Genomic DNA, 16,332 nt, shown 5'->3' on the forward strand with positions numbered 1-16,332 from the left:
GAGCCCGCAGGATTAACCAGCTCTCTCTGGATGTGGAGTCAGAAACTCACATTTCCTTAAAAAGGCTTCATTAAAAAAGTCTCCTGTGGTCAGAAAATGAAGCAGCGCAGGAACTGAGATCCACTTTGGCACAAACGCACGTTTGTATTTGGTCTGTTTGAAAACTGAGAGCGTTAAATTCTCTCTCTGCTTTCATTAAAAATCACAATCTTTGAAGAAAACGTGAGATTTATTCAAAACCCTCCAGGTTATGGGGGTAGTTTCAGGCTCTGGGCATCGACCCTGTGGCCTCTGGGGTCTGGATTTCAAAAGTGAAGCCAACAGGAGAGTTTCTAAAACCTGCAGTCCTCTTACTGTCCAGCAGGGGGCGACTCAGGATATGAAGTAAATCTACACTTTGAGGCGTGACTATGTGCTATCAAAGAAGTCAGCTTATTACTTTACTTTAAAAAAGATCTGGACTTTAAAGAGGGGGTATTCTGCTTTGTCATATTTCAATGGATGTTCAAACTGAGCGCGTGCAGATTTTCAAACCCCTACGCCGTCATATGCTGTTGAAATCCCTGAATCTGTCTGTAGACTGATCAAAATGGTCTGTTCTGGGAAAATCATGAGATTTTAACGAGGTCTTGCTGGAAGGATGAGGTCATCACCAAGCGGCAACCTCTGGTCTAAGAATATGAGACAATGCTGAAGTGCTAAAATCTGCAGTTCCTCCAGTGTCCACTAGAGGCTGGCTCCACAAGTACAGGAAGTCACAAACACATCAAGACAAAAAAAAGCTGTTTTCAAAGCCTTCAAAAACCGTCTCCTGTCTGAGTCGCTAATTTTTCTAACTCAGCCGTTCAGAGGATATTAAGATTGCAAACGTAACAGTGTAACTGATTTTGTTAAATATCTGATACATTTGGGACACAATCATCATTTTTCTGTATTTGAATTTTTTTATTTTGGAAGTCCCAGTGGAAGTTGGCGCTGTTGTAACTTCTGCTTGACATGGTTCGGTGCAGTCTTTCATGTCTTTGCTGAGGGTAAGTCGGTCTCCTGTTCGCTCCGTCGCATCTTTGTCACTATTTGTCCTAAAAGTGCACATAAAGTGTTAAAAGTGTCACATATTGTGACTCTGATGAGAAATGTTTCCAGTTTGAGTGTTTGAATGTGTTTGATAAGTGACAACGAACTTAAGAAGTGCGTGACTAGCATAGGGAGTGAACTGATGATCAGCTCATGAAGACACTAAGCTCGTGGTTGTTTTGTGTCCCATACTGCAGAATTAAACTACACCAATGCTCCCTCCACCCAGTGCCCTGTAAGTGTTTTCATAAATCAGAGGCACAGCTCAGGGTCACGTGACCGACAGGAGCCCTATAGATGTAGGCGAAGCCTTTGCCACTTCCAATATGGCCGCTGTAGCCGATCTGCTTCATTTTCTGTTTCAGAAACAGATGGGTGACGTCGGCGAGACTACGTCCATGTTTGATACAGTCTATGATCTTTACATAAGGATCTCCTCACTAGTTGACATGACACTTTCAGGGAACGGGCCTCAAACACCAAGGTCTGCCCATAGCTTCACCATTAACAGGCTTCCAGAGGGCTGACCAACCAGAACGAAGGGGGTTGTCTTAAAGAGACAGCAGCCATAACAAGGTGTGTCAGACAGAGGCTGGAATAAGGGTTTACTAAAACACCAGTGAGAGGAAAATCGTTTCATTTGGAGCTGTAAATCATGTAAAGCTACTACAGGAGCCCTGAAGGGACAAAACACAATACTCCTCTTTAAACTGCTGAACTCTCTCTGTGGACTGACACATTAAGATAACACTGTTGTACACTCCTAGGACGCGAGGTACGAACCGATTTCTGTTGTTGGGTGTGTCTGTACTCAAAATGCTCAGAAAACACACACACACACACACACTCACACACACACACTCACACACACTCAGTGGCCTAGCTGGTTACTGGCCTGAATCATCACCAAAGCAAAAAGGTGAACATTTCCTTCACAGTACGGTGTGTGTGTGTGTGTGTGTGTGTGTGTGTGTGTGTGTGTGTGTGTGTGTGTGTGTGTAAGTACGCTCTTGACCTAAATCATCATCACAATACAGTGCGCTCAGCTGTTAACAGAAATTATATATTGTAGTTTGTGTGTGTGTGTGTGTGTGTGTGTGTGTGTGTGTGTGTGTGTGTGTGTGTGTGTGCTTGGTGCAGAGTGAGTGATGCAGGGACAATTACATCATTCACCGACCTGGGAAATCATTTTAGAGATGCTCCACTTAAGAGTGAGCTTCAACACACACCTACACACATCTGAATGCACACACACACACACACACACACACACACACACTAACGCACGCTGGCGAACTTCCACATGATGCTGACTGTGGCGTAAAAGTCTTAAGACGTCATGTGCCAAACACACTGTGACAGTGTGCCTGTGTGTGTGTGTGTGTGTGTGTGTGTGTGTGTGTGTGTGTGTGTGAGTGTGTGTGTGTGTGTGAGTGTGTGTGTGTATAACTTGATAACCTGATTTTTTGGCTCCTTCCAGAGGATTTGTCATGGAGAAACATGAGGAAGTTGTGTGTCTAATGCTGCGCGCCTATTTAAAGCCCCTCTTTAATATTTGATGGCTGCTCAGCGTTCAGCACAGATGTTGTTCTTTTAAAGAAAACAGTCGTTAACTTTTGTCTGTGGAAATAAAGTCGAGGAGCTGAGTCTGTGCAGACCTCCAGATGGCTCTGATCCCGTTAGCTCGCACAGTAAGAGACTGTGTGTGTGTGTGAGATGGTGTGTGTGTGTGTACAGTCTGCAGAGGGTGTTTTATGTCCTTAAACTTCATCTTTTCCTGAATCGTCTCCTCCTCTTCCTCCATTCTTCCTCAGCATCAAACTCCCCTCCTGACAGACAACACGTCGCTCCACCATCTGCTGCGTCTGTCCGTCTGTGGGCTCTGGAGTCCAAGTGTCACTCTCTATTCTGAAATTATAACATTTAACTACCCCAGCAGAGCAGCCCGCGCTCGGTCGGGTCATTAAAACTTAAGATCAAATAAAACTTTATCCAACAGCAGCGAAGAAGTCGTTAGCTGCAGAGGTTTGACGACCGAAATAAAAACAGAGAAGAGCAAAAAGTGGAATAATTAAAGGATAAAAAGTACAAACGAGGCGGTTAAAGTAAGTACAGAAACCAAACAAGGATAAAGAGAGACAACAAGGCCAGCGCTGTTCCCAGGTCATGAGTATCAGCAACATCAGGCAGGTATGGAAGCCCGGAGGGGCCAGAATGTTGGTGCTTTAATATCTTATCCACAAATCTGTTTATTGTTTTCAAAATTCTTCCAATAAGAAGGGAAAACACAAACAATTTCCAGCTTTTTTTATGACTTATTTTTTCCCTAATGGTCAAAGAAAAAACAGACCAAAAAAAAGAAAGGAAGAAGAAAAATAAGTTTTAAAAAATTAGACCAGGAAGAAACACAAATTTGCAGGGATAATATATTTATTTATTTATTTATTTTATTTATTTATTTGCGTATTTATTTATCAATTTATTTTTTATTTGTACATTTAATTATTTGTTTATTTATTTACTTATTTTTCTTAAATAATGCTAAATGAATTTATGTTATCAAGATGGGATTAAGTCTTTTTTGCACTGAAATCAGAAGGTCCCTGCTTTAAATCAATTATACCTGGTATTATGTTTGAATGCCAAAAATTAACACTAATATGGAAGCCTGTTAAAAAAAAACAAAAAACAAAAAACAAAAACAAAAACAAAAACAGGATATCGATTTTCAGTTTGACTGTATTATTATTATTTTCATTATTATTATTATTATTATTATTATTATTATTATTATTATTATTATTATTATTATTATTATTTTAGATAAATTAAAAGGGGTGATACTTTTTCTTAGCTATGTCTCTCAAATATTTTTCTGGTTTCAGTTTTCTTGATTTAATTTTTTCTGAATTGATTAAGATGATTTTTTTTTTTTTTTTTTGCTGAAAGCCAATAAGATTTTCAGAAATACGAGGACGGTGAAGAAATATCTTCCAGCGTCTTAACTTTAACAACTCTTTATTCCTTAAAAGTAAACAAACAAACAGGGAGCTTTGCCAATTTCATCTAATGTTTGTAAGAGTGATACTCATTTCTGCCACAGGAGGCAGTATTGCACCACTACCTAACATCGTTTAAGCAAGGTTTTAGATATTAAACTCATTAAAATGTGTAAAAATTGGAGGTATTACTTTGGGTCTGTTTTGTTTCAAGACTTTTTAACCTTAAACTTTTTCAAAATATTTAAAAAAGTAAAAAAAAAAAAAAGAAAAAAAAAGAAAAAATAATAAATCCATAAAAACCAAAAAAAAAAAAAAGTCTAGCAGGAAGAAAAAAACATTATTTTGTAAGCTGGAGTTACAAACGAAGGAAAGAAACAAGTCAGATAAAAAAACAAACAAACAAACAAAAAAACATTCATCTTGTTTGTCTTTTAGGGCTTCCATACATCAGAAATGAAACATGGCGTCTGAAGCGTCTTGACTTTCCCTCCACATCCTCTCTGACCTCTTCCTCCGTCCTTCACAGCAGCTGTGTGTTCAGCAGCGGAGCTCCCGCGGCGCTGAGAGCAGCTGGCCAAACTCATTTTTCAAGATGGAGGAAGATGTTTTAAAGACAGATCCATGAAGAGTCACGGCGGCTCTTCAGCGGAGGTTACGGCGCCACTCGGATCCTCGGTGGATCATTATGGATGAATACATTACATGTTTGTGGCGTGTGGGAGGTTTCACTGGCTGTGTGTAGGAAGAGACGGATTTATTCACGTTTGAAGTCCTTTCCACAGAGAACAGGAAATATCTGTCAGCAGATGTTGTTCCTCAGGATTGTTGGGCGTCTGTGGAGGGATTCGCAAAGAGTTCAGATAAAAACATCCAAGAAGAAAAACTCAAACTACGACTGGAGTTCAAAGGGTTCAGAAATCTTCCTGAAAGCCGAGCTCATGGAGAACACTCCCCAAAGTCCTCCTGTTGCTTCTGACGGCTTTTCAGACTCAGCTGGATCCACTGAAGTCTTTTTCTGAGCTGAGAGTTCTTCCTCCTCCTCATCCTCTCTTTGTTTTCTCCTCTGCGTCAGGGTCAAAATGTGGAAGAAAGGGCTAAATCTGTCTCCTCAGAGCAGGTCACATGACTCCATCAGTGAATGGAAGCAGTGACGCACAGAGTCTGGGGTCAGGCTGATTACAGGTGATGATATGATGAGGCGTGGAGCGGCCGACCACCTGGGCTCAGGTTTTATTTAAAGAAGGAAACGCTGAGCACAAAGCAGAGAGCAGAGAGTTACATGGGGGTTAATTGGGTCCAGCAGCGCATTGTGGCCTTTCCCCCCCGCCAGGTTAATGCATCCACAGCTCCAGCTCTGATAAATACGCAGCTCTTTGGGCATTTTTAGACGCTTCATTTACAACCAAACCCCCAGTGGGACGGCGTTAATATTCCAGAGGGTGGAGGAGCTGAAATATGAGCAGAGCCCCGCAGTGATCCCGCCGCGTGTGAGCTCTTACTACAGCTTAACTGATGGTTATTAAAGGAGAGAATAAAGTCAGTGTAACGCCGCCTTCACTTTCAGTCAGGTCGTTTTTAATGGATGGTGACCCCAGTGAGAAATAAGGAAGTAAAAATTCATTAATCAGTGTTAAAAAGTGAAGATCAAGAGAAAAAAGCAAAATAAAACATTCAAAAGAGAATTCATTATCCTCCCTTTTATTTCTAACATATTATTATTATTATTTCTTTTTGAGAGAGGGGGTAACCTTTACAAGGTGAGGTCATCGAAAAAGGATCTCCTAACCAGCTCATCACACGCTTTAGGGGGCGGGTCTCAATCACCAAGGTCTACCTGTAAGTCTGCCCCAAACTGGGCTGGCCAATCAGAGGGAAGCAGGTTTAAAGAGGCTGAAATAAGAGCATCCTTGAAACAAAACAAAATAAAATAAAATAAAATAAATGTATTAAAATAAAATTAAATTAAATTAAATTGTTTAAAATTGATGTAAAAAAAAAAAAAAATAAAATAAATGTATTAAAATTAAATTAAATTAAATTAATGTAAAAAAATAAAATAAAATAAAAATAAAATAATATAAAATGAAATGAAATGAAATGAATTGAAATAAAATGAAATAAAACAAGATAAAATGAAAAAAGATAAAAAATTATAATAAAATAAAACACAATACAATAAAAAATAAATAAAATAAATATAAAATAAAATAAAAATAAAATAATATAAAATGAAATGAAATGAAATGAATTGAAATAAAATGAAATAAAACAAGATAAAATGAAAAAAGATAAAAAATTATAATAAAATAAAACACAATACAATAAAAAATAAATAAAATAAATATAATAAATATAATAAGATACAAAAAAGAAAAATTAAATAAAAATTAAATACAATACAATGAAATAAAATGGAATAAAATAATAAATAAATAAGTTAATAAATAAATAAATAAATAAACAAACAAATAAATAAACAATCAGACAAAAAAAACAGTATGAGGAAAAAAAGACAGCTTTTTTAGAGCTGCGAATCATTTGAAGCAACCTTGGGCTGGGCGCTGACACTTTGCAGTAAAATAAAATATTGAATTCATACTGTAAAAAGTCTGAGTGTTTAACTCCAAACATTGACTCTCGTCTCTTTAACACCTGATGTGTCGTAGTTTTTCTACCATAGATGAACTCCCTCCTGAATAAACTCCTCTCATTGTTGCAGTGGGTGAAAAAAGCAGATTAGTAATTAATACTGGAGCACAGAGAAAAGAAAATCCACATACATGTGCTCTGGAGATGGGATTAGCATCGATGAATAGAGCATGAAATATTAAAAATCACCCCCTGAAGGGATTAATCCTGCATGAATGTGGACTTATGCGCCACTTTCCCAGCGCTGAAAATGGAGCGCTTCCTAAATTGCTTCTCAACGTGTGAAAAAAGAAAAAGCTGCTCTTGTTGTAGCGAGGACAGAAAAATGGAGCTTTTCCAAAACGCTGCCATATGGTTTGTCATGCGAGCGGCTCCCTGGCTGCGGCGCTCGGTAAACAACTTCACTTTGAAAAAAAACGGCGCAGAAGTTGGCAAAAAGGGCAGAGAAGTGGTGAAAATGTTCCTGTGGATGGTGAACTCTGAGAAGGAGACATTAGTGAGAGACAGAGACGTCTCTTCTCGGTGGATTCATTCATAAAACCTGCCGGCTGCAGAGTGAAAGAGTGTTTAATTTACTGTTTTTTTAATTTAAGCACGCCTCTTATCATCAGCTCCCTGCTGTCCTCTGCAGAACACCAGCATCTGTTTCTATTTAATTTGCCGTTTGAAATCTAATTTTGCAGATCTCGTTAAGGACCCGGAGGGAGCCGGCGAGCCAGCAGCTACATGAAAGAGGAAAAGTTAGAGGCAGCCAGACGGAGGGAGGGGAGAGGAATAAAAATATACATGAGATCAACGTGGAGCAGGGGGAGCGCTGCTTTTTGGAAACAACAGCAATTAGGAGTTCATTGTTTGTTCGGGTTCAGGCTGTGGAGCACAGAAATGTATCAAAAATTCAGACTCATTTTTTGTTTCAGGGAAGTCTAAATGAAGCAGAAAAACAAGAAAAACAAGAAAAAAATCTCTTTGTTATTATGGAGTCTGACCGATGGAGATTAAGAGACTGGGAGACCATTTCCACCAGATAAAAAAACAAAAACAAATGTCCAAATTATGAGATAATAAAGTCATAATTATGAGATATATCAGAGTAAAGCTACAGCTCTGTCTCTGGTGAGGTTTCTTCCAGTCTACTGTCTCATCACTACCACTTTTTTATCTCATTATTTCAACTTTTTATCTCATAAGTTAGACGTTTTATCACATAATCAAAACTTTTTATCTCATAATTATGACTTCAGTATCTCCTTTTTTTATCTCATAATTGATTTTTTTTTTTTTACTGGCAGAAATGGGCTTCAATAGACACAGGCTGTGATGGCTGAAACACCAAGGTCTCTTTGACTTCCTGTTTCTGCCTCGTTCACGCCTGGGTTGGTTTTCAAAGTCTGACAGCTTCACAGAGAGGGTTTCTAAAGTCAGAACTCATTTTTTAAAAAAAGTTAAGATCCCTTTTGTTACCCAGTAAAATTTGTTGTACTGCCTCCTGACTCATTTGTAAATAACCATAATTAAACCTTCACAGTGTGAGCTCTCTGAATTATCACAGCCTCAGTCAGCGTTTCTTTGTTTGATCAAGAAAATTCAAAATTATCAAAACACGTTCAGGGAAAAGAAAGACCTTTCAAGTCACCGAAGCTCATTTCTGAAACAACAGCCCTGACATTAACGCAAACTCCAAACAGACTCGAGCACATTCAAGAAACACTGAATGTTCAGGAAAGTCTCCGGAGTCAACGATCAGCCCTGAAACATTCCAGAAAAAGAGAACACTCCAGAATCTGTGAATATTTGAAGAATCAATAAATAATCCAAACTCACTTCAGAAATCAGCTCAAACTCTAGAAACACTCTAGAATCAGAGAACAATCTAAACGCACTCTAGATTTATTCAAAAACTTCCCAAAGACCGTGAACTTTTAGAAAACATTCTAGAATCAGTGAACAGTCTGAACTCCTTCCACTGACAGAGAATATTCTAAACGTGTTCTAGAACTCAGTGAATATTTCAAACTCTCTCCAGAATCGAAGATATGTCTAGAAATTGAAGACCTTTCAGAAACCCAGGAATGCGATAAAAAGTATGACCAGGAACCAAAGCACATTCTAGAAATTTAAGCAAATTCTAGAAAACACTGAACATGAACACCTCTTTGGTGCACGGCATGATGGAATCATAATAAATCAACTTAACTAAACCAAACTGAAGTCTCTTAACTAACTCCAGAAAAAAATAGTTTAAAGAAATCAACAGAAACTTCAAACTTAGTTCAGGAACATGAGGATCTTTACCTTAAGAAAATTCCAGAAACTAAAGCACTGGTTAAAAACTAACAACAACAAAAATAACACAACATCCCTAACCCATTCAAGGAATCTAAAAGTTTCCTGATGCATCTACTTTATCACAGACATTAAAGAAATGGATCACTTTCCAAACACTTTCTCAAAATTAAAATAAAGTCAGAAACTTTCTAAACACTCTAAAAACTTGGCAGCCCAGCCTCAAACTTCAGCTCCACGCTCCAACACTCAGCTGAGAGTGTCACTGGCTGTGCTCAGACTGTCCCTGCGTCTCCGGTTCATCTGCCCGAGACGTTTGGCTGCCATAACGAGACAACACAGCAGGACACATTCAGGCAGAGTCATTCAGTGTGTGTGTGTGTGTGTGTGTGTGTGTGTGTGTGTGTGTGTGTGTGTGTGTGTGTACCTGTTCTTGTTGCTGGAGATCCAGTCTGAGATGTAAGCGACGGCCTGGCGGTGGCACTGTTTGTTCCCGAAGCTGCAGGCTAACATGATGAGCTCCCTCTGCAGCTCCCTGAGGACGAGGAGAGGAGGAAACTTTCTGTGTTTAATGATTCTTCTTCTATCGAGCTCATCAGAGGATGGTTAGCTTTGCTCTGGAGGACAAACATCAGATTCATCTCTGGATGTGAGTGTGTGTGTGTGTAAGAGATAAAGAGATGCTGAAACCTTTTTAATTTAAACACTCCCTCCCAACAGTCTCTGTGACATTTCCAGACTTGAGCTATGTTTTCACTGTTCTGTCGATAAATCTCTGCTGACCACTGGATCATCCAAACAAATAGAAACCAGACAACTCTGGAAATTACATTTTTCACTCTTGGTGTATCTCTGCTGGAAGTTTTTGGAAGTTATGACCTCATCCTTGGGTTGGACCAAGGGTCTTCAACCTGCGGCTCTGGGGCCTTATACTGCTTTTTAAAACCTTTGCAGTGGCCACTTGTAGCTTTAAAAAATATAATTATTATTATTTTTTTCTTACTGAGGCAATGGATGATTAAAGACATTGAGACTAAATAAAATAATGCGATGAAATTTTGTTCAACGTAATATTCATCACATCTGTCAATAAAGCTTCTAAATCTTTCTGAGACTTTTTCAATTTTTTTTAACTTAACGCAATTTTTTGGACTTTTTCCTTTAATTTAGAAAAAAAAAAATCCACATAAATTTTAAGATTTTGCAAATTTCAAATTTTTGACCAATTATCTAAATTCTGTAAAAAAAATAATAAAATAAAACAAAATAAATAAATAAATAAATACATACATACATAGATAATAACTATAATGATAATAATTCTTTTTTTTTGCAAATATATAAAATCTTGGCACATTTTTGAAATTTCTAAAAATAAAAAAAACAAATTTTTCACATTTATAAAAAAAAAAAAATCAAAATCTTTTTAAAATTTTTTCAAAATAATTGCAATTGATTGAAGTTTCATAAATTTTGCAAATTCATTAAATTTATGAAAGTATAAATTTTTCCTTTTTTTTAATATTTGAAAATTGAATAAAACTAAACACTAAGACATTACCTGGAAAGTTTTAAACCATTAATTTACTATGTAAAGAATTTTATGCACTTTTTTGTCTTTATTGTGAAGATAAAGCTGATGTTGTGGCTCCTGAGTGACTCTCATCCAGGTGAGCTGAGGCTCCTCTGAGGTGTCAGACTCCTGGGTTTAAAGATTAAAAACGTCTGTATCATGTTTAAAGTTTGGTGTCATTAACAGAGCAGGTCTCACTCAGTCTGGTAGGAAGCCTGCAGGATGTTTCCCTCGTTTCCGGGGACGTTTGTCGGCCAGCCCATCTGATGGTAGCGTGAAGCGACCTGCTTCAGCACGTAGTCCTGTAACACACAGACACATGTTCACACACACACACACACACACACACACACACACACACACACACACACACACACACACACATGTTGGGGAGTAGATTAAGACACAGGCAGCTGTCAGCGCTGCTGAAACAGTTTATCCAGGAGCAGGTCCCTGACAGACTGATCAGCTGACTGAGGCAGACAGGAAGTGATGGATCGTGTGTTTACACTGAACAGGCTGTATTCGTCTGTGCGGTCCAGCAGTTTGTCCAGCTGGTAGAGCGCACGGCTGGCAGCGTGCCATGGCAGGAAGGACGTCTCCTCGGGGAGGTAGCCAATCAGCTGTAAGGGGATGCCCTGTGGGAGGTACCCGGCCCTGAGAGACGGAGGAGAAACACAAGAAATCAGTTTCATCTGCAGATTTTTAGGCTCCTGATCGGTGTTTAGAGGAGAAGAAAGTCGACTTCCAGAGGATCAGATCAGAGCAAACGTTTCCCCTGAAGAGGACGTGTCAGGGTGGGCACAAACAAAGTCACTCCAGTTATTTCAAGGAGAGTTTTCACTGAGAGACATGAGCCGTAAACAGATCCAGTTTGGGGAGAAAAGACCAGAATACGAGGGTCAGCACGCACTAAACCAAACACAGACCTCCTGATCACAAAGAGCTGATTGAAAAAGGACTAAAGTGAGAAAGACGGAGACACAGAGAAAAAGTTTGGCACTAAATGTTTTTAACATGTGGAATAAAAACCTGGTCCTGGTTTTTCCTGCTCGTTGTGAAACTTGGTCTCTGAGGAGACCAGATTGGCAGACTCCTCATCCTCGCTGAAATCTCTCTCAGAGCCACATTTATCCCCGAGCCTTCACAGGAGACGCTGTCTAAGCCTGATTTAATCCTGGAAATGCTGCTTTTATCTTTCTCAGGCAGAGTCACAGGTAACAGATTTAATCTGTTAAGTCTAATTGTTTTAATCGTTTGTTGTTTTCTTTCTTTATCTGATGATTTTTTTCTTTTTTAGCCTTTTGTTATTGTTTGATTCTCTTTTGGTATTTTTGTAGTTTTCATTGGTGTATTTTCATGTATATTCAGTAAAACACTTTGTAACCCTGATATGAGAAGTATTGTATAAATTAAGCTCATTCAATTATTAATTCATGTATTAAATGATAAAGTTCTTCACAGCCGCCCTGGGACCACTGACCAAAATAAGCTAATCTACTAATTTTATCTTTTTAAAAAAAAATTTATCCAGAAACCAAAATATTATTTGCAAGCTCTGTTTATCGTCTGTTTATCGTTTAAGAAGTCAAAACATTTGGAGCTCCCCCTACTGACTGGCTGCAGAATAGCTCATAAAGCCCACCTCCTTCATGTAAACAACACATTTCAGTTAAATAATATTCACACATGGTTTCTGTTGTTTAGATACCTTCTCATGATGCTGATTTAGAGTGGCAGCCAAAATGATCAGAACACCTATCAGATCTGAAAGTGCTGACTAATCTAAAATCTGCTGGATTGGGTCAAAGTCTGGATCTGAGGGCCAGTCCATCATTCGATGTTCCTTTTCATTTGAAAAACAACCTGAACCTCCTTATTAAGGCTCTACTCTCCAGTGTATAGAGCATCATGATGACGCCATAGATATTTTAGTCATTAATGGGTGTTTTAGTTGCCAGTTCAGCAAGTTGAGCTAGTTTTGTTTAGTTATGTGAAGAGGGGAAGTGACCAGACTTTAAACACTCCTGTTTTTTGAACCCTTTCTCCCACTGAACTCCCGAATTTATAATTTCCTCCAGATTTTCTCCTGTTTTATTTTTTTTAGTTGATACCAGTTTGACTCTCTGAATCCCAAACCCACCAGCAAGGTTAAAACACCACTTTTTTATTAAACAACTATTTATCCTTAAAAACCTGGACTCATCCTCAGACTCTGGAGTTTCCAGGAGTTCTTGAATGGACCAGAAGTGATGTCGGTAATTTGTGAAGACACAAGAGAAGACGGGTGAATTTTGTCAACATTGCTTTGATTCTACGTCTTCTTTAATATTTGCAGGACAAAAAAAAAAAAAAAAAAAAAACAGATGAAGAAAAAAAAGGTTAACAGTAGCTTAATTCTGTAAAAAATGAAATAAAATAAAATACACTTCCTGTATGCACACTTCAAAAGTCCTTTGAATTTGATTTAATTTACTTTCGGGGGAAAAAAATAACCAAAGTGAATAAAAATGTGAAAAATAAATAAAAAAATAAAATAAAAAAAAAGATGAGACAAAGACATGGATGTGACAATTTGCTTTGCAGAGAAAAAATAGTCAAAACAAACTTAAAAAAATAAATAAAATAAAATAAAATGAGAAAAATTGAAAAAAAAAAATGAGACAAAGATATGGATGTGACAAATTATTTTGCAGAGAAAAAATAGCCAAAGTGAATAAAAATGTAAAAAAAAATATATATATATATAATTAATTAATAATAATAAATAAAGAAGGAGATAGACAAAGATGTGGATGTGACATTTTACTTTGCAGAGAAAAAATAGCCAAAACGAATTAAAATAAAAAAAAAAAGAAAGAAAGAAAGAAAGAAAAAAAAAAAAAAAGGAAAAAAAAGAGGAGACAAGATGTGGATGTTACAAGTTATTGCAGAGAAAAATAGCCAAAGTGAATGAAAATGAAAAATTAAATAAAAAAAAAAAAAGAAAAAGAAAATAAGAGGGGAGACAAAGGTATGGATGTGACATCATGATTGACAAAAAGAAAAAAAAAAAAAAAGAATAATAAGAAGTGAATTTTGGCCAGTCTGGCCCTCCGTACAAACCGCAGTTTCTCTCTTTCTGGAGGCTTAACTTTTCTATAAGGACACCCAGAGGTGCATTCTGGGACATTTATTCAATCTTCCACCGGTTATTAATGTACATGTGATCTCTAACCCAGCGCCTCACTGTGCTGAGTGTGTGTGTGTGTGTGTGTGTGTGTGTGTGTGTGTGTGTGTGAGCTACTGTACCAACACGTTAGCACAGAGCTTGGCCTCTAAATGCCGCGCCGGCTCCTCGCCTGCCCGGGTTACATCCACCGCCTCATGAATATTAACCATCCTCTTCTGTGCATTCATTAACATTCATGATGTTTTTGTGCGGGGGGCCGAGGAGGCGCTCACCTGCTTCCTGCGCCGACCTTCAGCCCCACCCACAGCTCATGAATATTAATGAGGGCTGGTCGAGGACAAGGAGTGAAGTTAGTTTTATTGGTTTTACTCTGATTATTGATTTTCAGCGCAGGGAGCCAAACCGCTCAGAGTTTTTATGGCTTCACTCCCACCGGTGCCCAGCGCTGACCTTTGCTGAGGAGCTGTCAATCAGCCTGAGAGACGCACGCACGGCGAGGAGGAGCAGGGATTTATTGTCCTCCTGCTGGTTTGGGCCTGTTTTTTAATTTACAGACAGAGACAGCAGGTTCAGAGTGAGACGGACCTCCACAGAAAGTTAATCTGCTTCAGATAAGACGCTCCAAATCTTCTTGGAGCGCAGAAAACTCTGAATTCCAGACCTTCATATTTCCATAATCTTCTGGGGATCCAACGCGCCCATCCTCCACACATTCATCTCCGTCTCCATCACGCTCCTGGCCTCCGACACATTACCATAATCCATCGGCTCGCAGAGACTTCCTGTTTACATCGCTCCAGACTTAAGCGATGGTGCTAGACGTGGAGGCAGAGGAGGAGGAGAGGAGGAGAGGAGGAGACAGGAGCCGCCATGGCAACAAGCATCCAGCAAATATCTGCTCATTTGTCCGTCAGTGTTTCACTTTTTTAACTGGCAGACAGACACCGTCACGCCACACTAAATACCGCTCCAATCTGATCCGTCGTCAAGGAAACATCTGTCAAAATAACAGGAGTGTGTTTCTGTTTCCAGTGGAGGTCATTCGCTCTGAGCTTTTTTTACCGCTTTGTTTCTCCGTCCTTGCAAAGTTTCCAAAAAAAAAAAAAACAAATAAGGAGGAGGAGGCGACGATATCAAGAGACATCCAGGAAGTCCAGAGATGTCTGATGCATACCAAGTAATCTTTAATCCCTCTGCATCGCCTCTTTACAAAACTCTGCAGAAATGACGTTAAGAAAACAGCATTAAGCATTTTGGAAACGCTCCAGTGTTCAAACAGCCGCTGCATGTGGATGAAGAGCAGACAATAAACGGCTGAACACGGTTACAGCTTCTGAAAACCATCACAACAGAGAGCAGAGCAGAGTGGAAATCATCTCTACAGGAGGATCGTCTCCTCCTCCTCCTCCTCCTCCTCCTCCTCCTCCTCTGTTTGTTCTTTAACATCCTGCTCCTCCTGGGGGTGCTTGAGGCCTTCCCAGGCTCGACGAGATACATGATCCCTCCAGCGTGTTCTGGGTCTGCCCTGAGTCTCCCAACAATTCAGCGTGCCCAGAAAACTTCCAGAGGGAGGCGCCCAGGAGGCGTCCTGATCCCACGCCAGAACCATCTCAGCTCGGCCTCTTAAAGCACGAGGAGCTGGAACTGGGTTCAGAGCTCCCTGTGGGAGGTCTGGATGAAGCCAGCCAACGAGCAGAGACGATGCTAACTTCAGGTGTTGTACCTGCACCCTCAGTCCTCCAGTCAGCACCAAAGACCATGCTTCAGGAAGTTCCTGGTTTTGTTGTGAAGTCTTTTCTTTTTTGTCTTGATGCACATTTTTGTCTCTGGACCGCTCACGTTTGGAAACTCCGTCTCTGCAAAGCTCAAGTCCTGACAACAACCGCCCCCCGACCAGGAAACTACAACCAGGACCCAGCACACTCAGAGTTGAGACTCTACAACCTGGATCTGGTCTCCCTGCAGCTCCAGACTCCAGGTACCCCCCTCCCTCCTGGTGCAGCTCCAGCGGACTCTGGAGTCCAGCAGGACTTGAACTGTTGGCTGAGTTCTGCTCAGAGAGGAGCAGCCGAGTGAGGAGCTTATAGATTTTCAATTTTCTCTCCCATTTACAGTGTGTGTGTGTGTGCATGTGTGTGTGTTTGTATCTGTGTGTGTGTGTGTGTGTGTGTCAGCGTGTCTCTCCCCCAGCGATGTCGTCTTAACGAGCTCATTAACTCGTTAACTTCGTTAAGGGCCAGTTAATTGTTTGTCCATTAGCCATTAGCAAGGCTCAGTGGAGAGCTAACGAGGGACCGCCGCGGTCACACACACTCAAACATGTGCACAAACACACACACAAACACACACACACACTCTTACACAGAGAGAAAGAGGCGACATCCATCACTGTTTAAGCGCACACTCACACAGACACAGCCATTTATTACAGCTAAACCAGCTCCACACACACACACACACACACACACACACACACACACAGAGCTCTGTCCCCACCAATCAGCATTAAGCACTGTGGGCTCAGCCAATCAGAGGGAAAGCAGCGGAGGAATCAGCGTCAGGAGAATGAAGTGGGAGAT

The 16,332-nt window shown here is 39.7% G+C and overlaps 1 protein-coding gene across 2 annotated transcripts in view; it reads right to left on the minus strand.

The window, feature by feature from the left end:
* Positions 1-16,332, minus strand: part of LOC141810466 (thyrotropin-releasing hormone-degrading ectoenzyme-like) — a 243,048-nt gene that overhangs the window by 14,252 nt on the left and 212,464 nt on the right. For both annotated transcript variants that reach the window (XM_074698055.1, XM_074698054.1), the window contains 3 exons: positions 11,091-11,238; positions 10,780-10,883; positions 9,436-9,543 (listed from right to left, as the gene is read on the minus strand). In XM_074698055.1, the coding sequence (XP_074554156.1) occupies positions 9,436-9,543; positions 10,780-10,883; positions 11,091-11,238 (360 nt within the window). The remainder of the gene's footprint in view (positions 1-9,435; positions 9,544-10,779; positions 10,884-11,090; positions 11,239-16,332) is intronic.

The sequence above is a fragment of the Halichoeres trimaculatus genome, unplaced genomic scaffold, assembly GCF_033239565.1.
Source record: "Halichoeres trimaculatus isolate MK-OKI-2021-1 unplaced genomic scaffold, fHalTri1.1 fHalTri1_scaffold_21, whole genome shotgun sequence".
In the NCBI taxonomy this organism is placed as follows: Eukaryota; Metazoa; Chordata; class Actinopteri; order Labriformes; family Labridae; genus Halichoeres; species Halichoeres trimaculatus.